General features: G+C 40.1%; 1 protein-coding gene across 1 annotated transcript in view; it reads left to right on the top strand.

The window, feature by feature from the left end:
- The window catches only part of LOC126161352 (E3 ubiquitin-protein ligase UBR5), a 349,964-nt gene that overhangs the window by 147,114 nt on the left and 178,914 nt on the right, over positions 1 to 23,936 (top strand). Inside the window, exon 23 of the mRNA XM_049917120.1 lies at positions 5,326 to 5,471. Coding sequence (XP_049773077.1) covers positions 5,326 to 5,471 — 146 coding nt within the window. The remainder of the gene's footprint in view (positions 1 to 5,325; positions 5,472 to 23,936) is intronic.

Below are 23,936 nucleotides of genomic sequence, written 5' to 3'. Positions count from 1 at the left end.
GCCTAGGGGATGTTTCCAGAATGAGATTTTCACTCTGCAGCGGAGTGTGCGCTGATATGAAACTTCCTGGCAGATTAAAACTGTGTGCCCGACCGAGACTCGAACTCGGGACCTTTGCCTTTCGCGGGCAAGTGCTCTACCAACTGAGCTACCAAAGCACGACTCACGCCCGGTACTCACAGCTTTACTTCTGCCAGTACCTCGTCTCCTACCTTCCAAACTTTACAGAAGCTCTCCTGCGAACCTGCAGAACTAGCACTCCTGAAAGAAAGGATATTGCGGAGACATGGCTTAGCCACAGCCTAGGGGATGTTTCCAGAATGAGATTTTCACTCTGCAGCGGAGTGTGCGCTGATATGAAACTTCCTGGCAGATTAAAACTGTGTGCCCGACAGAGACTCGAACTCGGGACCTTTGCCTTTCGCGAGCAAGTGCTCTACCAACTGAGCTACCAAAGCACGACTCACGCCCGGTACTCACAGCTTTACTTCTGCCAGTACCTCGTCTCCTGCCTTCCAAACTTTACAGAAGCTCTCCTGCGAACCTGCAGAACTAGCACTCCTGAAAGAAAGGATATTGCGGAGACATGGCTTAGCCACAGCCTAGGGGATGTTTCCAGAATGAGATTTTCACTCTGCAGCGGAGTGTGCGCTGATATGAAACTTTCTGGCAGATTAAAACTGTGTGCCCGACCGAGACTCGAACTCGGGACCTTTGCCTTTCGCGGGCAAGTGCTCTACCAACTGAGCTACCAAAGCACGACTCACGCGCGGTACTCACAGCTTTACTTCTGCCAGTACCTCGTCTCCTACCTTCCAAACTTTACAGAAGCTCTCCTGCGAACCTGCAGAACTAGCACTCCTGAAAGAAAGGATATTGCGGAGACATGGCTTAGCCACAGCCTAGGGGATGTTTCCAGAATGAGATTTTCACTCTGCAGCAGAGTGTGCGCTGATATGAAACTTTCTGGCAGATTAAAACTGTGTGCCCGACCGAGACTCGAACTCGGGACCTTTGCCTTTCGCGGGCAAGTGCTCTACCAACTGAGTTACCAAAGCACGACTCACGCCCGGTACTCACAACTTTACTTCTGCCAGTACCTCGTCTCCTACCTTCCAAACTTTACAGAAGCTCTCCTGCGAACCTGCAGAACTAGCACTCCTGAAAGAAAGGATATTGCGGAGACATGGCTTAGCCACAGCCTAGGGGATGTTTCCAGAATGAGATTTTCACTCTGCAGCGGAGTGTGCGCTGATATGAAACTTCCTGGCAGATTAAAACTGTGTGCCCGACCGAGACTCGAACTCGGGACCTTTGCCTTTCGCGGGCAAGTGCTCTACCAACTGAGCTACCAAAGCACGACTCACGCCCGGTACTCACAGCTATACTTCTGCCAGTACCTCGTCTCCTACCTTCCAAACTTTACAGAAGCTCTCCTGCGAACCTGCAGAACTAGCACTCCTGAAAGAAAGGATATTGCGGAAACATGGCTTAGCCACAGCCTAGGGGATGTTTCCAGAATGAGATTTTCACTCTGCAGCGGAGTGTGCGCTGATATGAAACTTCCTGGCAGATTAAAACTGTGTGCCCGACCGAGACTCGAACTCGGGACCATTGCCTTTCGCGGGCAAGTGCTCTACCAACTGAGCTACCAAAGCACGACTCACGCCCGGTACTCACAGCTTTACTTCTGCCAGTACCTCGTCTCCTACCTTCCAAACTTTACAGAAGCTCTCCTGCGAACCTGCAGAACTAGCACTCCTGAAAGAAATGATATTGCGGAGACATGGCTTAGCCACAGCCTAGGGGATGTTTCCAGAATGAGATTTTCACTCTGCAGCGGAGTGTGCGCTGATATGAAAGTTCCTGGCAGATTAAAACTGTGTGCAGGAGAGCTTCTGTAAAGTTTGGAAGGTAGGAGACGAGGTACTGGCAGAAGTAAAGCTGTGAGTACCGGGCGTGAGTCGTGCTTTGGTAGCTCAGTTGGTAGAGCACTTGCTCGCGAAAGGCAAAGGTCCCGAGTTCGAGTCTCTGTCGGGCACACAGTTTTAATCTGCCAGGAAGTTTCATATCAGCGCACACTCCGCTGCAGAGTGAAAATCTCATTCTGGAAACATCCCCTAGGCTGTGGCTAAGCCATGTCTCCGCAATATCCTTTCTTTCAGGAGTGCTAGTTCTGCAGGTTCGCAGGAGAGCTTCTGTAAAGTTTGGAAGGTAGGAGACGAGGTACTGGCAGAAGTAAAGCTGTGAGTACCGGGCGTGAGTCGTGCTTTGGTAGCTCAGTTGGTAGAGCACTTGCCCGCGAAAGGCAAAGGTCCCGAGTTCGAGTCTCGGTCGGGCACACAGTTTTAATCTGCCAGGAAGTTTCATATCAGCGCACACTCCGCTGCAGAGTGAAAATCTCATTCTGGAAACATCCCCTAGGCTGTGGCTAAGCCATGTCTCCGCAATATCCTTTCTTTCAGGAGTGCTAGTTCTGCAGGTTCGCAGGAGAGCTTCTGTAAAGTTTGGAAGGTAGGAGACGAGGTACTGGCAGAAGTAAAGCTGTGAGTACCGGGCGTGAGTCGTGCTTTGGTAGCTCAGTTGGTAGAGCACTTGCCCGCGAAAGGCAAAGGTCCCGAGTTCGAGTCTCGGTCGGGCACACAGTTTTAATCTGCCAGGAAGTTTCATATCAGCGCACACTCCGCTGCAGAGTGAAAATCTCATTCTGGAAACATCCCCTAGGCTGTGGCTAAGCCATGTCTCCGCAATATCCTTTCTTTCAGGAGTGCTAGTTCTGCAGGTTCGCAGGAGAGCTTCTGTAAAGTTTGGAAGGTAGGTGACGAGGTACTGGCAGAAGTAAAGCTGTGAGTACCGGGCGTGAGTCGTGCTTTGGTAGCTCAGTTGGTAGAGCACTTGCCCGCGAAAGGCAAAGGTCCCGAGTTCGAGTCTCGGTCGGGCACACAGTTTTAATCTGCCAGGAAGTTTCATACTCTGAACATCTTTGTAGTCCCCCAAATTTTCTGTCGAACAGTCTTCCTCAGTATCTCATCAAGACTGATGTTTGCCCGGACTGGATTTGACTCTTGTCTCTGCGTTATGTGGCTGTAAACTTTCAACTTGTGATAAACAACATATAAAAGGGTTACTTTTTCTGTATGTCAAGTAATTCATTCAGTCTTTGTGTCAGTCATACTGCCAACTAATAAGATTGAATAAAATTGCGACTCACTGATGTGTAAGTACATTGGTGGATAACTTAACCCTTTCACACCTGTGAACTTCATTAGAAGGCAGGAGGGACTCTTCCACTCAGCTGGTAAACTGCTGCAGAATTTGAGAGTAACCTGTGTCACTCACCCGGTGGAATGTTGTAGCAGTTCCACTTCTCCTGGTATTTTTCTGCTTTACTTCTGTGAAAGTTCTACCTATGCGGCATCTAGCAGCTGTGTCGGAAGACTGCACTTAGCAGTAGAGTCACCAGATCACAGCTGCATCCAGTTTCAAAGCATAGTTTCAGTTTCTGTTGAAATATTAATGGTCCATCTTGTTTCAGTTCTGTACTGATGTGTTGAGCTCCTCACATAGTTGTGTTGTAAGCAATCCAATACAACACTGTGCATCATTCCTTGCTTCAAGATTTGTCGTACACAGACAAATTTTTGAAGTGTAAAACTCTGTGCAATGAAATTGATGTAATGTAGTGTACTGACATATAATGTAAACCAAATATAAGTAATGAATTGTTTAGCGCGCGCCCACACACACACACACACGCGCCTGTCTCCCTACATTGTGCTTTGTCGGCTACCAGCCCGCGCACGCGGGTGGGCGGGCGGGCGGGCGTGTGTGCGTGCACACTTGTTCATATGTTTTTCCAACATCTAGAAAAAGGAAGTGCATTTTGAAAGCTAGCCAAGCTCCATACCTTTTGTTTGAATGCCTGTCGACAACACAGTGCTTCCGCCTTTCAGTGAGTCATCTCCTTTATTTCTAAATAACTCATAATTTTCAACCAGAACATTCCTTACAATAAATATAAATAACGACAATATTATGTAAAGGATAGTTGCTACTCACCATATAGCAAAGATGTTGAGTCACAGATAGGCACAGCAAAAAGTCTAATTGCAGATAGGCACAGCAAAAAGTCTGTCAGACAAAGTTTTCAGCCAAACAGGGCTTCATCAGAATTAGACCACACACACACAAATGTGACAACAATCTCTCATTGTAAATAAACATTACTGTCCATATAGAAATAGAAATAACATTAAATGTACATTTTAAACAACAAAGCACCCTCCTCCCCAGTGCTGTTTCCAAAACCAATTATCTGATAGAAAGTACCAAAAAATTACACAAATTGTCTAAAAGAAGATCTAGAACCATCTTTTTATTCAAAATGAAGATCCAAGACAGTTGAATGTATGTATAAATGTTTTCTCAAATAAGTATGTAATGTAAAGCCGTATTAGTGTGCTTAAACTATGAGTGTGGAGGCAGTGACAGAGAAGTGTCGGGTGGTAGTGGGAAAAGTATGCCATACAATAAGTATGCCCAGGCGGGACTGGCTCATGCCCACTGCGTATGACTCGACTATCACTTCACTTGTGCGAAAGGATTAATAAATTAATTACATTAACAACAGCAACAATAACAATAACAAGTCAGTAGGAGGCTGAGATAATCTCTCACAGCAACTGGCTTTCTACTTTATACGCATATTGTCAAAGTCATATGATACAAAGTCATTGTGCCAGTAGAGTTTCCAAGAAAGCATTGCTGCGCTGCACTGTGTACTCGTGCTCATATGTGAAAGAAGTACACATTTTATTTCTTGCTGTGCATAATTTTACCAAATTATGAGATAACCATTTGCAGGATGATGTACAAGTGTGTCTCGATTTAAGTAAGGTCTGGTGTCTCTTCATAGATAAAATTAAAATTCTTCCTTACACCTATTTCTCTTCTCCTGCTGTTTAATAAGACTGGTGCTATATGTAACTTCCACAAATTGTGCGCGTCACTGTTATCAAAGGGTCTTCCATTCTTACGTACCATCGCTTTCCTGTTCTGCTGTTATAGTAAATGATATCAGTTTGTGGTGTTTACCATATGCCTGGGTATCTTTTTCTTAGCTGCTTTTTCTCCAAGACTTTGGCTTAAATGTTGACAGAATGCTATGTTACTTTTCGTTAATTTGCATTATGTCGATACACAGCAGTCTTAAGTAACATGTTCAGAGTCCTTATTTTAATTTATTCACATCCAACATGTCCCTAGTAATTTTTATTTAACTGTTGTTATTTTAAAGCATCACTTCGTTTCGGTATGTCATTTTAGGTGTGAAAGAACCGTCTGCACAACAGCCTCGTCAATCTACAACTACACAGACCTTATACGAAGATCAAGATTTCCTTCAAAGTCAGAGTGGAACTACACTGCTTGATAAGTTCACCTACTGCTTGCTGGTCAAATGCAGTGCTGAGGTATGAACTATAAATATGCATTGTATGTAATACATTATTTTTAGTCTCGATTTAGCATTCTTACTGTCATTTACAAGAAATAGCTATATGCTGTTATTTATTAGGCGTCACCATTGTGAGCACTATGTACGTAAAAGCAATAATTTTTTCCGCTGACAAAGTGGCAAAATTTTAGCAGTTTATTGGTGTATGTTGTGTTCTATAAAGCTACCAGGTCAGCACACCTTTTGAACAATTGCAATTCACGTTAGAGTTTACTTAGTGTTCTTTAATCAGGGAACGCAAATGACAGAATGGCCACTTGAATAACATCATGAATATTTACTTCCCTTAATCGTGTTAGTGATAAACCAAAGATTATAAATATAAAAAATAGGCTTTTTAATTATAACATATACAGTGTTGCATTAATGACTGTGATATTTATATGAAGGGAAACTTATTTCCTAGGTGTCTTTCTTAATTTCAGTACTTGTGTATCTTTTTAAAACAAATGACTTCATTATCTGCTCATTTGTTGAAGTGTTGAAGGGAAAGTATCATGTACGGCTTATCTCTGACAACTTCAGATAAATCATAAAAAGCAAAGTACATGTCGAATTCTTGTGTAGACAATGCTGGAGACCTCAGGGCAAAACAGCCACCCACATTTTTTACACATTGTGTGATATAGTGGAAGTGACATTCTCATTTGCAAAAACTGTGTGTGCACATGACATTTCCCTACCATAATGGAAATAACACTTTGGTTTACAACCATTTATCAAAGAAGATTTAGCTTGTAATTCAGAAGTGGTGTGCTGTGCAACAAAAACAAACATTTTAATTTAGAAGCAGTTACCATTGAAGGGTTAAATGCTCATAACTGTATATTTTGGTAGTAAACTTACCAGTGTAATAGCTACTGTGCCACACGCTTTATCCCTTATTTATAAGACGTGAAGTGTAGGGATTTTTCACTTTATGACATGCATCTCTTAGAAAGTATCGAAATATAGTGGTAAAAGGATGGATCGTGCATTGCTTGCTATTTTCACATTGTTTTATAAGTTGTGCTCACTCTTGAGTGGTGAGCATCTCAAACAGCTCAGCTAACAATGTGTTTTAGGTTGTTTGAAATCAGAATTCTGTAGCTAACACTGATCAGCACAACCAGTCTTCTATGATTGTTAAGTGCTTTATGTACTGCAGTTGTCACCATTTGATCTGACAGTGGAAAATGGTATGTTTCTGTTTTCGCTGAACCAGCTGTGTTACCATTTGATCTGATAGTGGAATGCTGTATGTTTCGATTTCCACTTAACCAGCTGTATTACAAGGACAGTAGAAACTTTGCAGTAAAACTCTAGAACCTTAATGTGTGATGATGTGCATTACTTGCGATGAAGCAAGCTGGTATATTTTTACTTCCCCTCTTGTTTTGCCATCTGCCTCCTTAAATTAATTTTTTCACTTTTAAATAATTACTATTAAGATACACGAGTATAATCTGCATTTTCATAAAAGAGAAAGGTTGGCCCTTAGTTTTAAAGAATATAACACCAGATCGAATTTTGTGCTTAGTTTTATGCATGTAATTGATTTTCTAATTTATTCTGACTATGCCAAGGTAGTATCTTCTTGTATAGGGTGAACTCAGTAATTGTTTCGTAACTTAAATTCTATTGTTGAAGTTTAAACAAATATAAATTCTATAATAATTGTAACATTTGGAAGACGAAACACTAGCATTCTTTAAGTATTTATTTGGCTTTATTCGAAAACGTTAGCAAAACCAGCTCTTAATTAATTCCAAATTAATTAACAGTTTTGTCAGAAGTATTGTTTGCATAATGATATCTGTTAATGGAACTGCTTTTCATTTAGTTGCAAATATGGAATACCCCTCCGTGAAGTAGTGTGAGTGATTGGATCTTATGGAATCACTTTCAGTGTTTTTGCCAACTCTCGACAAGCTTACCACCTTTCAAAATAACTTAAGACCTCGAGCTAAGCAATAAATCAGCCCCCACCCCCCTCCCCCAAACTACGGGTGTTTGTGAAACATAGTGCCTCCCAATTCTTTATATGGTGACTTCGTTGACGGACCTACAACCTCACCTCTGCTTGTACTGCTTAAGGTCCTCAAAGGTGTTCTGTAAGATTTGGAAACAGACGAAAATTGGATGGGACCGTATAGATGATGATCGATGACAGTTAATTGTGGAGGATAGTCAACGGCAGTTAACCCAAGGCTCGCATTGTTACAGGTTCGTAACATTTGCGTGCAGCCTGGCATTGCCATACTGAAGGAGAGAGTGCTCCGTGTGTGGACAAACTCATCAGTCTGACAACATAGTTAACTTATTCAGTGCCTTGTTAAGTGCTACAATTCGGAGCACTCTAGTGGCAGAAGTTAACTGAGTAATATGAATGAAATTTAATACCTCAACTAGTATTGAGAACAGTATGAAAAATTCGGAGGCATTACTTTTCAGGAGGGCCTCAGACATTCATGAAATGGGAGAAATATTATTGAATAAACATTGAAATAAAATCTCTCAGTGATCTGTTTGACAAGCAGAAACACGTTTGAATGATGTCTTGTGCTGTATGCTGTAATTTGCTGATAAAAGCAAATCCAGCCTGCATCACATGTTTTACGTGTTTGTGAAGCTAAAGTGCTGTCTTTGGCAGTTTTTGCATCTTTACTTAGTTACTATGAAAGCAAGCACGTTGATGCATGATGTTGTTAATGATATCTGCAGTCTTGTTTTTGGTGGAATTTTTTTCCAAAAAATATTGGAAAATGTGACATCACCAAATGAAACTACCATCTCTGTTCCAAATTAAGAGTCCTTTTGTTATTATGGAAAAAATGAATTTTTGGTGATGAAACCAGCGAGCTTCTGAAAAACAATATAAGACAAATACTTCAGGCAAAGGTGAAGAAAACACTGAAACATACAGGATTGCACCTTCAGACTAGGCTAACAACTCTTATGGCCACAGGTCCATACAAATCTGTGTTCCCCACCCTAGGTTCTTGTTTCCAACATAGAATCATACTGATGAAATTTAGTAGTAGTGCCATGTATGAAAGGCTGTTTAGTATATGTATGCAGAGCTATGAAGAGGTAACAAATTTCTTTGTAATTTATTGGAAAACCAACTTTCCATGCCATCAGGAAATGTGGACATTGTCGAATGTCTCGTGTTTTTTGAAGGCAAATATGCAGGTGGTAGTTCTCACATTACAGTAAACTGTTGCTGTATCAGCAGCGTAATGTTTCAGAAGAGAATTTTGAAGTAATGACAATGCTTTTGTTCAGAAAACTTTCAGTGGTATATGGTTATTGAATTATTTTCCATTTGATTAGATTTTATGGGTTTAATGTAAGTGATGCCTTTGCTGGAAAGCAGTGAAATAAGGGTATATATAAAAAAAAGGAGCAACTGTAACTTCAAATATAAGCTTTCGGAAACTGTTTCCCTTATTGGTAAAAAGGATACTCTGTATAAGCAGGTGACTACACCAAAATTGAAAAAAGTACCATCAAAATTAGTAAAATGACATCGAGATTAGCTTTAAAATAAAATTATTTATTTTTTTCTGTCCCTAATAATGAAGTACCATATGAAAAAGCCACAGAAATACCAGTAAGATCTTGAGAAGATTTCAAATTGCTACAAAGATTGACAACTTGCTTTAAATGCGACAGCAATATCGATGATTTAAAATTAGACTGAGCATAAAATCATTGAAATACCTAAGTTTATCAATGTGTATGGATATGAAATAAAATGATCACTTAGGCATAATTGTAGATAAGGCAGGTGACACACTTCAGGGTCATTGGTAGACTACTGAGAAAATAGTAAACTGGCAAATGCTTGAAGATAATCCAAATTATCTCATGAAGCTCTTGCAAATTTCAGGAACCAATAAGAAGTGAAGAATGTAGAGACATTCTTCAGTCCTCTGTGTATTGCTGACACAGGGACTGTAAAGACAATAGTATCACTGCACAGACAGAAGCATTTAAGCAATTAATCTTCCCACTTTTCATGCGAACATTGTTACAAGAAGAATGCCTAACAAGCAGTATCATTGATGTTGTAGTTGCTCATATATGCAGAGATTAGTCAGTCGACATCCATTCCCTACTTCTGTGTGGGTCAGTAGTGTCGGCTACGTATTCAGTTAAGGAAACTAGCAGTTTGGGTGAAACGATGGGCAGTATTGTCTAACCCTCTAAAAATACTTAAGGTGTTTATATCATTCATTCATGAATAAGGTTTTATGATTAAGAGAAGTTTACTGTAGCTAAATTCATGAACTTGTGGCGGGATTTGTAGTACCTTTTAAATCAGTAAAGAGGCTGTAGAATAGTCTTTCTAGAGGATTACTAAAAGCAGGTAATGGAAAAGCCTTCTGTTGTAAACTCTTATTTATAGGATTTTTGGAATGAAGATAATAAATACGTTTTGCTTCACTCAAACTCCTCCTGACACTTTGTTAGATGTGTCACTGACCTCACTGTCAGTGCCACCAGTATCATTTCATTGAACAATACCTTCTTTATCTGCCATGAATGTAAAGACATTGGGGTCTTCCAATGCTTCAGATACCTCCTGCCTACCTGAGGGACTGGCGTGGACCATGTAAAATCACTCATTTAGGTTCAGTCCTCATTGGAAGCTTCTTGGGGGTTTCTGTAACACACACAGTCATTAATTGTGTAAACATACCATTCAACTAACATCAGATTGCACAATTGGAGGCCTTTGAGGTTCTGAACTGAGAGGGATATACCACTCGTTGAAAAATTCCGTGCTGCCTGTATTATTTAAGACCAGCGACAAGTACTTTGCCTGTGTCGGAGGTCGGTAGCTATTATCCCAAATAATTTTTATGCCACAGAAAAATGGTTTGGCATTTACACTCAACATGATGCATTTATCAGACCAAATGAAAAGTACACAGATTAAACTGGTTACTCCTTAAGAATCAGTACACACTTCCTATTTGCTCAATTTCATAAGGAAAAAAAGACATGGGAAAGCAATGAACAATAATATACAGGGGATAGGCAAGATAATGTGAACAGTGGTAGTAATGGGATGGTTGTGTTTGACACTCAGCGACACAGGTAAGGCACGTATCTTGCTGGATTGTGCATGTTCAGTACAGACAAGGCATCAGTGCTGGTTGTTCACGAGTAGTGCACACTTCGTATTTGCATTCAGAGGCTGAGGTTGACGTGCAATGAAAGACCTAACAAGAGTTCCAAACAGGGCAGATTGTGAGGGCCCGATTAGCTGGAGCATCAGTGACCAAGACAGCCAACTTTTGAATGTTTCAAGAGCAACCAACTCAACAATCATGACAGCCTACACAAAACACGGAAAGGCATCATTGTATAAACATAATAGTGGCCACAGATCAAAACTAAATGACGGAGATTGTTGTACAGTAACACGAATATGTCAAAACAAAACTATGGCAGCTTAAGTGACTGCAGAGTTCAATAGACATCTTCGAGACCCCATATCTATTGATACTGTCCGCCGAGGACTCCATAAAGCGAATATTCATGGACATGGCTATATCGAAAACATTAGTGATGACAACCGACGCAAAGAAGCATAAAACGTGGTGTCTGGGGCATAAATCCTGGAGAGCTAATCAGTGGAAAGATGTCATATTGTCTGACGAGTCAACATTTTTGTTATTTCCAACGTGAGGCTGGGTTTACATCTGGAAAGTGCCAAAAGAAGCTTATAAGCCTGATTACTTTATTCCAACGGTTAAGCATGGAGGTGGAAGTGTGATGGTTTGGGCAGCCGTATCATGGTATTCCGCTCGTCCCGTCATTACTCTCAAAGGCCGTATCACAGCCAACGATTACATGAAAATTTTAGGTGATCAGGTGCACCCCATGATTCAAATGTTGTTCCCCAACAATGATGCCATACTTCAGGACGATAATGCACCTATTCACACAGCCAGGACAGTAAAGTCATCCTATGAGGAGCATGCAACTGAACTGCTGCTTCTTCCCTGGCCAGCACAGTCTCTGGACTGTGGGCAGTGTTGGAGTGCGGACTCTGCAGCAAATTTCCGCCGTCCTCGTCACTGCAAGAGTTAGAAGAGGTTCTCAGTTGATTCCGTATTTCTAGATTTTCCGGAAAGCTTTTGACACCGTTCCTCACAAGAGACTTCTAATCAAGCTGCGGGCCTATGGGGTGTCGTCTCAGTTGTGCGACTGGATTCGTGATTTTCTGTCAGGAAGGTCGCAGTTTGTAGTAATAGACGGCATATCATCGACTAAAACTGAAGTGATATCAGGTGTTCCTCAGGGAAGCGTCCTGGGACCTCTGCTGTGCCTGATCTATATAAATGACCTGGGTGACAATCTGAGCAGTTCTCTTAGGTTGTTCGCAGATGATGCTGTAATTTACCGTCTAGTAAGGTCATCCGAAGACCAGTATCAGTTGCAAAGCGATTTAGAAAAGATTGCTGTATGGTGTGGCAGGTGGCAGTTGACGCTAAATAACGAAAAGTGTGAGGTGATCCACACGAGTTCCAAAAGAAATCCGTTGGAATTCGATTACTCGATAAATAGTACAATTCTCAAGGCTGTCAATTCAACTAAGTACCTGGGTGTTAAGATTACGAACAACTTCAGTTGGAAAGACCACATAGATAATATTGTGAGGAAGGCGAGCCAAAGGTTGCGTTTCATTGGCAGGACACTTAGAAGATGCAACAAGTCAACTAAAGAGACAGCTTACACTACACTCGTTCGTCCTCTGTTAGAATATTGCTGCGCGGTGTGGGATCCTTACCAGGTGGGATTGACGGAGGACATCGAAAGGGTGCAAAAAAGGGCAGCTTGTTTTGTATTATCACGTAATAGGGGAGAGAGCGTGGCAAATACGATACGCGAGTTGGGATGGAAGTCATTAAAGCAAAGACGTTTTTCGTCGCGGCGAGATCTATTTACGAAATTTCAGTCACCAACTTTCTCTTCCGAATGCGAAAATATTTTGTTGAGCCCAACCTACATAGGTAGGAATGATCATCAAAATAAAATAAGAGAAATCAGAGCTCGAACAGAAAGGTTTAGGTGTTCGTTTTTCGCGCGCGCTGTGCAGGAGTGGAATGGTAGAGAGATAGTATGATTGTGGTTCGATGAACCCTCTGCCAAGCACTTAAATGTGAATTGCAGAGTAATCATGTAGATGTAGATGATCGAAGAGTGGCATAACATTCCACTGGAAGCTATACAATCATTATACGCCAGTATTCCAAGAAGAATCACAGCTGTATTATGGGCAAAAGATGGTTCGATACCTTATTAATAAACCATTCCCAAGTAAGTACAAGTGTTCTCATGAGTTTGCCTATCTCCTTTATGTATATACAGAATGATTCACAAAGATATGCAAATATTTAATATGTTATTCTACAAGTAAAACTAAAGAAAAAAGTTCTTATAAACAGAGGTCCAAAAATGTTTAGTTGCGGAGTTACGGCTAATTAAAGATTTTGCCTGAAATTTAGCAACTTCACTAATATGAAGCCATTGCAAAACTGTACGAGGTTAAGGTAAAGCATGATTTTTATCTATTTTGTTGTTACTGGTCAGGTGAATCTAGTAAAACATGTCCCAGCCATGTATCTGCAGTAGTTTTCCTGCACAACATCCAGAGAAGCAAAGATTATTATACAAGTAAATTTGTTTACTTTTCATTAAGAATGTAGAAATGTTTGTCATTGTTGGCAACTGCTAGTGAGTTGTTTCAGTTGTTTCCTAACCTTGAAACAAGTTAGTTTTCTGTATCGTTCTGTGAAATAACATAAGAACAACAGTGTATCTGTTGTAGTTTGTAGATTGTTAATGAAATAGGGATGCTTTTCAAATTTACGACAGAGGAATACACCGATATGGTGTTTATTTATGATAAATGTGATGGTAATGTTACGGCTGCAGTTAATGAATATCGCATACATTATCCAACTCGGAGGACTCCGAAAGCACGGACTATTAGTGGAGTATTTTGAATGTTACGGGAGACATGTTCTCTACCTAACATTCATAATCAGTACAGACGCTCAATACGTGAAGATGATGATGATGATGATGATGATACGGATACTGTTCAATGTAGCCCGGGTACCGGTCCACGATTAGACATTTCACAATGTAAGTTATGGCGTACACTGAAGTACAGTAATCTGTATCCTTACCATAAACAAAAAGGGCATCATTTACATCCGGGGTTGTGAAGTATTGAGTGCATTTTCAAAAACAATAATAGCGTTAATAGATATAACTTTAAGAACAAAAATAGCCTCCACTAACAACTACTTACCTATTCTTACGCAGAAAGAGCAAACATGATCCACAGAACATAAAAGAAAACTAAACTGTTGTTTAGTTTGGTTTCCTTGCAAGAAATCTGAACTAAACAACTGTTAAGTTTTCAACATTCGAAAGATTGAAGGCTTAAATATAACATCCCATCAGTCTCATGGTCATTGGGCATGGATATAACATATGGGTCATTATATGTCAAAGGGACCAGGAGTCCCCACACAACCACCTCCAAATCTAATGAAATTTGGTGTGAAGGTTCTACATGGTCTTTAATTGTTATAAACCAAATTTCAGTCCAGTATTGTCAGTGGTTGACTTTTTGGGGGCTTTTAGAGAGAGGCTACTCGTCTTCGTATCACATTTGAAAGTGCAAATGTGCCAAGTTTGCTAGGCTTTTCTAAAAGTTCCAGCAAACATTTGATCATTTGCTTCAAAATACATAGACAAATTTTTGTACTGAATAACACCATGGCAAAAAATCAGAGCCACACATAAATGTAGATACAAGCCTCTAAAGTGACTAAAAAATTTGGCATGCTATTCTGAGAGCCAAGGTTTGACCGACCACTGCTACTTTTCATATGAACCAGCCACACCAAAACTTCAGAGGATTATTCCTACCTATGATGTCTATACATGGACCAAATTTAACAACATTGGATGCCTACATAGAAAGATCTGCAAAGTTGGTCAAAATTTTGTACGTGTAAATTTTAGGGAATCTTTTGGGGGCAATATCTCAAGTAACTCTTCTTCAATCATTTTTTTCTCCATGAGAAGCTTTCAAAGTTTGTTGTTGTTGTTGTTGTTGTGGTCTTCAGTCCTGAGACTGGTTTGATGCAGCTCTCCACGCTACTCTATCCTGTGCAAGCTTCTTCATCTCACAGTACCTACTGCAACCTACATCCTTCTGAATCTGTTTAGTGTATTCGTCTCTTGGTCTCCCTCTATGATTTTTACCCTCCACGCTGCCCTCCAGTACTAAATTTGCGATCCCTTGATGCCTCAGAACATGTCCTACCAACCGACCCATTCTTCTAGTCAAGTTGTGCCACAAACTCCTCTTCTCCCCAATCCTATTCAGTACCTCCTCATTAGTTATGTGATCTACCCATCTAATCTTCAGCATTATTCTGTAGCACCACATTTCGAAAGCTTCTATTCTCTTCTTGTCCAAACTAGTTATCGTCCATGTTTCACTTCCATACATGGCTACACTCCATACATATACTCTCAGAAACGACTTCCTGACACTTAAATCTATACTCGATGTTAACAAATTTCTCTTCTTCAGAAACGCTTTCCTTGCCATTGCCAGTCTACATTTTATATCCTCTCTACTTCGACCATCATCAGTTATTTTGCTCCCCAAATAGCAAAACTCATCTACTACTTTAAGTGTCTCACTTCCTAATCTAATTCCCTCAGCATCACCCGACTTAATTAATTCGACTACATTCCATTATCCTCGTTTTGCTTTTGTTGATGTTCATCTTATATCCTCCTTTCAAGACACTGTCCATTCCGTTCAACTGCTCTTCCAAGTCCTTTGCTGTCTCTGACAGAATTACAATGTCATCGGTGAACCTTAAGGTTTTTATTTCTTCTCCATGGATTTTAATTCCTGCTCTGAATTTTTCTTTTGTTTCCTTTACTGCTTGCTCAATATACAGATTGAATAACATCGGGGAGAGGCTACAACCCTGTCTTACTCCTTTCCCAACCACTGCTTCCCTTTCATGCCCCTCGACTCTTAACTGCCATCTGGTTTCTGTACAAATTGTAAATAGCCTTTCGTTCCCTGTATTTTACCCCTGCCACCTTCAGGATTTGAAAGAGAGTATTCCAGTCAACATTGTCAAAAGCTTTCTCTAAGTCTGCAAATGCTAGAAACGTAGGTTTGCCTTTCCTTAATCTAGCTTCTAAGATAAGCCATAGGGTCAGTATTGCCTCACGTGTCTCCATATTTCTACGGAAACCAAACTGATCTTCCCATTCGTCTGTGAAGAATTCGCGTTAGTATTTTGCAGCTGTGGCTTATTAAACTGATTGTTCGGTAATTTTCACATCTGTCAACACCTGCTTTCTTCGGGATTGGAGTTATTATATTCTTCTTGAAGTCTGAGGGTATTTCGCCTGTCTCATATACAGGGTGTTACAAAAAGGTACGGCCAAACTTTCAGGAAACATTCCTCACACAAATAAAGAAAAGATGTTATGTGGACATGTGTCCGGAAACGCTTAAATTCCATGTTAGAGCTTATTTTAGTTTCTTCTACCTACGCTCAATGGAGCACGTTATCATGATTTCATACGGGATACTCTACCTGTGCTGCTAGAACATGGGCCTTTACAAGTACGACACAACATGTGGTTCATGCACGATGGAGCTCCTGCACATTTCAGTCGAAGTGTTCGTACGCTTCTCAACAACAGATTCAGTGACCGATGGATTGGTAGAGGCAAACTAATTCCATGGCCTCCACACTGTCCTGACCTCAACCCTCTGGACTTTCATTTATGGGGGCATTTGAAAGCTCTTGTCTACGCATCCCCGGTGCCAAATGTAGAGTCTCTTCGTGCTCGTATTGTGGACGGCTGTGATACAATACGTCACTCTCCTGGGCTGCATCAGTGCATCAGGGATTCCATACGATGGAGGGTGGATACATGTATCCTCGCTACCGGAGGACATTTTGAACATTTTCTGTAACAAAGTGTTTGAAGTCACGCTGGTACGTTCTATTGCTGTGTGTTTCCATTCCATGATTAATGTGATTTGAAGAGAAGTAATAAAATGAGCTTTAACATGGAAAGTAAGCGTTTCCGGACACATGTCCACATAACATATTTTCTTTCTTTGTGTGTGAGGAATGTTTCCTGAAAGTTTGGCCGTACCTTTTTGTAACACCCTGTATTTTGCTCACCAGATGGGAGAGTTTTGTCAGGACTGGCTCTCCCAAGGCTGTCAGTAGTTCTAAGGGAATGTTGTCTACTCGCGGGGCCTTGTTTCGACTCAGGTCTTTCAGTGCTCTGTCAAACTCTTCACGCAGTATCATATCTCCCATTTCATCTTCATCTACATCCTCTTCAATTTCCATAATATTGTCCTCAAGTAAATCGCCCTTGTAAAGACCCTCTATATACTCTTTCCACCTTTCTGCTTTCCCTTCTTTGCTTAGAACTGGGTTTCCATCTGAGCTCTTGATATTCATACAAGTGGTTCTCTTTTCTCCAAAGGATTTCTTTAATTTTCCTGTAGGCAGTATCTATCTTACCCCTAGTGAGATAAGCTTCTACATCCTTACTTTTGTCCTCTAGCCATCCCTTTTAAGCCATTTTGCACTTCCTGTCAATCTCATTTTTGATACGTTTGTATTCCTTTTTGCCTGCTTCATTTACTACATTTTTATATTTTCTCCCTTCACCAATTAAATTCAATATTTCTTCAGTTACCCAAGGGTTTCTACTAGCCCTTGTCTTTTTACCTATTTGATCCTCTGCTGCCTTCCCTATTTCGTCCCTCAAAGCTACTCATTCTTCTTCTACTGTATTTCTTTCCCCGATTCCTGTCAGTTGTTCCCTTATGCTCTCCCTGAAACTCTGTACAACCTCTGGTTTAGTCAGTTTATCCAGGTCCCATCTCCTTAAATTCCCACCTTTTTGCAGTTTCTTCAGTTTTAATCTACAGTTCATAACCAATAGATTGTGGTCAGGGTCCACATCTGCCCCTGGAAATGTCTTACAATTTAAAACCTGGTTCCTAAATCTCTGTCTGATCTATCTGATACCTTTTGTATCTCCAGGGTTCTTCCATGTATACAACCTTCTTTGCTATGATTAAGTTATGCTTTGCGCAAAATTCTACCAGGCGGTTCCTCTTTCATTTCTTACCCCTAATCCATATTCACCTACTACGTTTCCTTCTCTCCCTTTTCCTACTACCGAATTCCAGTCACCCATGACTATTAAATTTTCCTCTCCCTTCGCTATCTGAATAATTTCTTTTATTTCATCATACATTTCTTCAATTTCTTCGCCATCTGCAGAGCTAGTTGGCATATAGATATGTACTACTGTCGTAGGCGTGGGCTTCGTGTCTATCTTGGCCACAACAATGCGTTCGCTGTGCTGTTTGTAGTAGCTTACCTGCATTCCTATTGTTTTATTCATTAATAAACCTACTCCTGCATTACCCCTATTTGATTTTGTATTTATAACCCTGTATTCACCTGACCAAAAGTCTTGTTCCTCCTGCCACAAAACGTCACTAATTCCCACTATATCCAACTTTAACCTATCCATTTCCCTTTTTAAATTTTCTAACCTACCTGCCCGATTAAGGGACCTGACATTCCACGCTCTGATCCGTAGAACGCCAGTTTTCTTTCTCCTGGTAACGACGTCCTCTTGAGTAGTCCCCGCCCAGAGATCCGAATGGGGGACTATTTTACCTCCGGAATATTTTACCCAATAGGACGCCATCATCATTTATCCATACAGTAAAGTTGCATGCCCTCGGGAAAAATTACGGCCGTAGTTTCCCCTTGCTTTCAGCCGTTCGCAGTACCAGCACAGCAAGGCCGTTTTGGTTAGTGTTACAAGACCAGATCAGTCAATCATCCAGACTGTTGCCACTGCAGCTACTGAAAAAGCTGCTGCCCCTCTTCAGGAACCACATGTTTGTCTGGCCTCTCAACAGATACCCCTCCGTTGTGGTTGCACCTACGGTACGGCTATCTGTATCGCTGAGGCATGCAAGCCTCCCCACCAACGGCAAGGTCTATGGTTTCAAAGTTGTATTGTTTAATTTCTGAATCTTGCATATTGATGAGCAAGAATACTCCAGACTGTTGCCACTGCAGCTACTGAAAAAGCTGCTGCCCCTCTTCAGGAACCACATGTTTGTCTGGCCTCTCAACAGATACCCCTCCGTTGTGGTTGCACCTACGGTACGGCTATCTGTATCGCTGAGGCATGCAAGCCTCCCCACCAACGGCAAGGTCTATGGTTTCAAAGTTGTATTGTTTAATTTCTGAATCTTGCATATTGATGAGCAAGAATACTTTCAAAAGTTATTATTTTAGCACTTCAAGAAGATTGAAAAGTGAAATATTTTACTCATTAACTCCCATAATTAATTTTTTTTTATTTGAATATATAAATCAGTTTCACAAACTAATTTAACATATGCCATAAAACAAGTATAATACACAACACAGCAAATTTGCAAAACAAAAACACTAAAGAGTAAGTTCCATTTTTGTTAAATGGTTCTACAATTTTGCTAAGGACAAATTTAAGAAAACTGTATTGTCGTCCTGATCATGATGTTGATGGTGCTTGAAAGTTGTGACAGTATGTTTTTCAGAAATCTAGCACGTGTCTATAGCAGTTGACCAGTGGAAGGAACGGGCAGAACCATGTGAGTGACATATAGGTGATAAGGACATCTTGTTGTTCATGTGAAACTTTACACCCTTTTCCAACCCACCAAAAATTGTCATACATACATGCAACATACTGTCCTGGTTGTATATTTGCAATTGAGCTTGCTTGAATTCTTCATCTGCTTCAGAGGCATCAACCGTGAATGCTGTAGTGGCATTGGAAACTCTGAGCTAATTACAATTAATTGGCTTAAATTGATGATTTTCTCTTGTTCCAGATATTGTATGTCCTATGGCAAATCTTGTTTCTTGATCAGGCTGAATTTTTTTCATAATCTTCCTTGAGTGCATAAAAAAACTTTGTGCCTGGAAAACTATCATCATAGAATTTGAAAAAATCATATGGATCATGTTACCTTCCATTCGGAAAGTGGGTGCACTCAGCGACAGTTATGTGGCTTATAAATTATAGAGTGCAGCAATCTCTCGTTTTTTTTAGATTTTATTATGCAAATCCAGAGTTTGGCTAGTGGCTAGCCATTCTCAATGCACTATTTTCTAGTCTCGATGCATGTAACTCCCTGTTGTTCAGGCGTCAGGCACATTTCTTTGACGCCTGAACAGCAGGGAGTTACATGTATCGAGAATAGAAAATAGTGCATTGAGAATGGCTAGCCACTAGCCAAAATCTAGATTTGCATGATAAAATCTAAAAAGGGACAATTGATGGGTGCACTCTGTAGTTTATTAAATCATTGGAGTCAATATTAACCATCTAAGTGCCTTTGCAAACTAACACGGGCTGCTAGTCTTTTTTCCGTTCCTCCGGTGTCAACACAAAGCAATCTACTGTGACTTGTTCCAAAAAAATTCCATTCAGCAGTGATACCAAAATCCTTTTCATGCATACATAAATTGATGAAATTTTTGAAATTATTATATTGAGCAGCTGAAATACCATTAAATTTTGAATCTTTGTCTTAAAATATGCTATTAACTTGATTTGAAAGGCATGGACAGCAATGGTATCATGACAGAGACAGTTGCTGATCATACAAATGCTAATAGTCTGACATACTTTGCCACCAAAATAGATAACAAATGGATATAATATGCCCTGACTATGCACCCAATGACATCACTGCACAGCATCTTAAACAGCAAATGAATAATTCTCAGCAAAATCAATCAATATTATCAATTCATTTTCTGCAAGATTTCTTTTTAGCTGCTTAAGGTATAAACTTTAGTGTTTGGCATAAAGTGATTGCTTCTTAAACCTGTAATTTTCAAAATCTGTGCCTCCATGAAATCCTAAACAGTTCTCTGACATGTCTCCAATGTGTCTGTCAGTATGGACCCATTGCTTGTATTATATTGTTTCTTCAGGGTCATAGCCTTTACAGTATCTTCAAAAAAGTCTCTAGTTGTATTTTTCCTAGACGTTCCTTACAACGATGCAGCATACAGTCTTTTGATTCCAAACTGTTTACCATATTTTTTCGCAAAGCCCTGTAGTCAGCTTGGATGGATGTGTCTGAACCCAATATTACTGTGACATTTTGATAAATACTGAATGTGGTCCAGAAGCACCAACTGCAGTATACCGTTTCCATCTGAGCTCTCAAAATTTTGAGGATCTCAGAAGATTTCCATGTTGCTTACAATAAACAATGAACATTTCTTTCAGTTTACAGAGGAGCAGGTGTTTCTGCTTGTGAATCTTTTTCCCATTTATTCTTACTGCAATACAATTGTTTTAGTCTGGGCATAAAAGAGAAAACTCGTCATCTCAAAAATTCTTTTACTTCATTATTGAGCTTTTTCCACTTTTTGGTTTGCAGGTGTTGCCAAAATCCTGTCTTCCATCTTTAGTTTCCTTGACTTTTTCACCATTTTAGTCAAAACAGCAAATTCTTTAGTTGTTTTCAGTAGTCCAGTTATTTGGGCCCAGGGTCAAAATTTGAACTTTATTGCAATTTCTTGAAGTCTGAAGCTTATCTTAAGTTCTTCAATTAAGATGTCCATATCTTTACATTCCTGGTTCGCTTCCATTTGTATTTGAGCAATCTACTTGGCTCACACCAGTAGCTGTGATTAGTTTCGAAGAATTCGTTAGTGTAGATGACGATGTTGCTGTGTGTGCTTCTGTGGAATCGGATGTGTCAAAAGCTGTGAACGAGTTGCAAGAAGGGCCATCAGAAGAAAGTCCAGTGGAAGAGAATACTGATACCATTCCACCTACCCGTCAGGAGATGTTTATAGCCTTGGACTGTTTAGAACGGTTCGCTTCCACATCTGACGTCACTGTTGGGTTTACGGACGCTATCATTACAATTGGTTGTGGTGAACGTCAGCGAACCATGATCGAATTTTTTCCGAGAAAGTAACGTACATAATTTGTGAGTACTTGTAATTTTACAATCACTTTATAGTGTTATAAATCTACAATAATGTGATTGGTGGTGTATTGTATTACACCTTAGTGTACTACAGTACATGTATACTTACTAAAATCTGTATTTTTCACTTAACACGAAATTTTTTAACACGAACTCCTGAGTTTTCGGTCCCTTCGGATTCGTGTTAACAAAGCTTTACTGTAGTGCTGCTTTATAATGCCGATGGAAACTGAGTGAAATTGCAGATATGTACCACCATGCGTTGTAGGGTTAAAACGTTCAAAAGCAACCCAGCATTCCATTATGATCTTTAGATTTTATGATGAAGTTTATTAATTTTTTGTGTTTATCAATAATCCATGTTCTCTACTTTTGATGGCTATTCTTACGCATCAGTATGCAAGATCCAGAAATTAAACAATATAGCTTTGAAAGCATAAAGCATACTCTTTCCAGCTATGACAAAAAAAAGGGGGGGGGGGGGGGGGATTGAACGAGACTTACTTGGATATTGCCTCCAAAAGATACCCTAAAATTAGCACATAGAAAATTTGGGCCAACTTTGCAGATCTTTCTGTCTAGGCATCCAATATCCATATATAGACATCATAAGTTGGAATAACCCTCTGAAGTTTTGGTGTGATTAGTTCATAGGAAAAGTAGCCTTGGTCAGTCAAAACTTGGTTCTCAGAATAGCGCACCAAATTTTTGCCATGGTGTGATTCAGCATAAAAAGCTGTTATTTATTTTAAAGCAAATGACCAAATGCTTGCTAGAACTTTTAAAAAAGCCTTGCAAATTTGGCACATTTGTACCTTTGTATGTGATGCGAAGATGAGTAGCCTCTCTCTAAAAGCCTCCAAAAAGTCAACCACTGATTATATTGGACTGAAATTTGGTTTATAACCATCCAAGACGATATAGAACCTTCACATTAAATTTCATTTGATCGGGACATGCTCAAATGGGGACACTGTTTAATATTAGTCCCTTTGATGTGGAATGACCCATATGCTCAGTAGATCAATAATGTGAAGGGGAATCAACTGGCCTTATTGAAGGAACCTTGATGCCATTTGCTGGAAGTGGAGTAAGAAATATAAGTGTCATCCCTGGATGGCTGTCTGAGCCAGTTTACATTCGTGCTTGGTATAAAACTAACAATGAGTATTATAAGTAAGGGAATTGTAAACTGCTTGATTAAGGAAACAGCAGAAAATAATTTAAATGCGAAGCCACAGGTTACTGTTGGCTGTGAACTGCAGAGCAACCGCAGCAGTGAAGTTTCAATTCTGTAATAAATATGATGGACAGAATAAGGAAAGCCATGAATTGTGACTATGGCAAGTTTATACAGAAATGTCAACGATAATCCAATGGTTGAGACGCTCTATTTGTGAAAATAATATTTATTAAAAATTGGAGATTTCCCCCCTCCACTGAAATTAAGTTCAGTTTATGATGTTGGCTAGTCATAAACATAATATTTTGATAATGTAAAAATATAGTGAAAGTACTGTTGTATATTTGGTTCTCTTCCTGTGAGTTTGTGTGTTTGTAGCAGCTCCCTGAATGTCCAAAATGTGTATTTTGTCTCCTGTGCACTGCTTGCTTCAGTTTTATGTGAGGTCACTTATTACATAAAAATGTTTTGTGTAAGTTTGTGCTGGAAACAACTTTGTTGTTGTTTATTAGTTTAGGGAAAAGCAGATGGACCCGAAATCCGTCTTTTGTGTGTGTATAGTTCATGACTGTTGCTTTCAGTTTACAAGTCTAAATGGATTGGTCTCTTTACTAAAGTCTTGAGTTAATACCTATAATGAGTGTTCAAATGAAAAGATACAGTACATTGTAATGGCCAAACTGGTTGGAATTTGCATGTGCCACTTTTGGATAACATAGTGAGAAATTTAGGGATGCAGTTGTAGTGTCCGGCGTGGTTGTGTGCACGTGTGGGCTCGTTATGCAGGAGAGAAGCAGACAGTTGTGTGTTCTGTCCCTTTGATGCGACAGTGCGTGAGAGCATGTCATGGTATTCACATTGCAAAATTCGACAACTGAGGAATGGCAAGATGTTATCAGGTTTCGGACTGCGGAGAGGATTAAACTGGCTGATATTCATTGCCAGATGGTTGCTGAATGTGGAGGAGACCGTGTGTCCAAAGAGAAAGTGGAGTGCACGTTTTCGTGAAACCAGGAGGGTTCGACTGATGAACCGAGACCAAGACCAGGCCATGCAAACACAGTAATCACAACCAAACTCATTGACAGGGTGAACAATATGGTGAGAAGAGATCGACATATGAC

This window comes from Schistocerca cancellata, chromosome 2 (genome assembly GCF_023864275.1).
Source record: "Schistocerca cancellata isolate TAMUIC-IGC-003103 chromosome 2, iqSchCanc2.1, whole genome shotgun sequence".
In the NCBI taxonomy this organism is placed as follows: domain Eukaryota; kingdom Metazoa; phylum Arthropoda; class Insecta; order Orthoptera; family Acrididae; genus Schistocerca; species Schistocerca cancellata.
The sequence above is the reverse complement of the archived record's forward strand: the minus strand, read 5'-3'. Positions and strand labels throughout refer to the sequence as shown.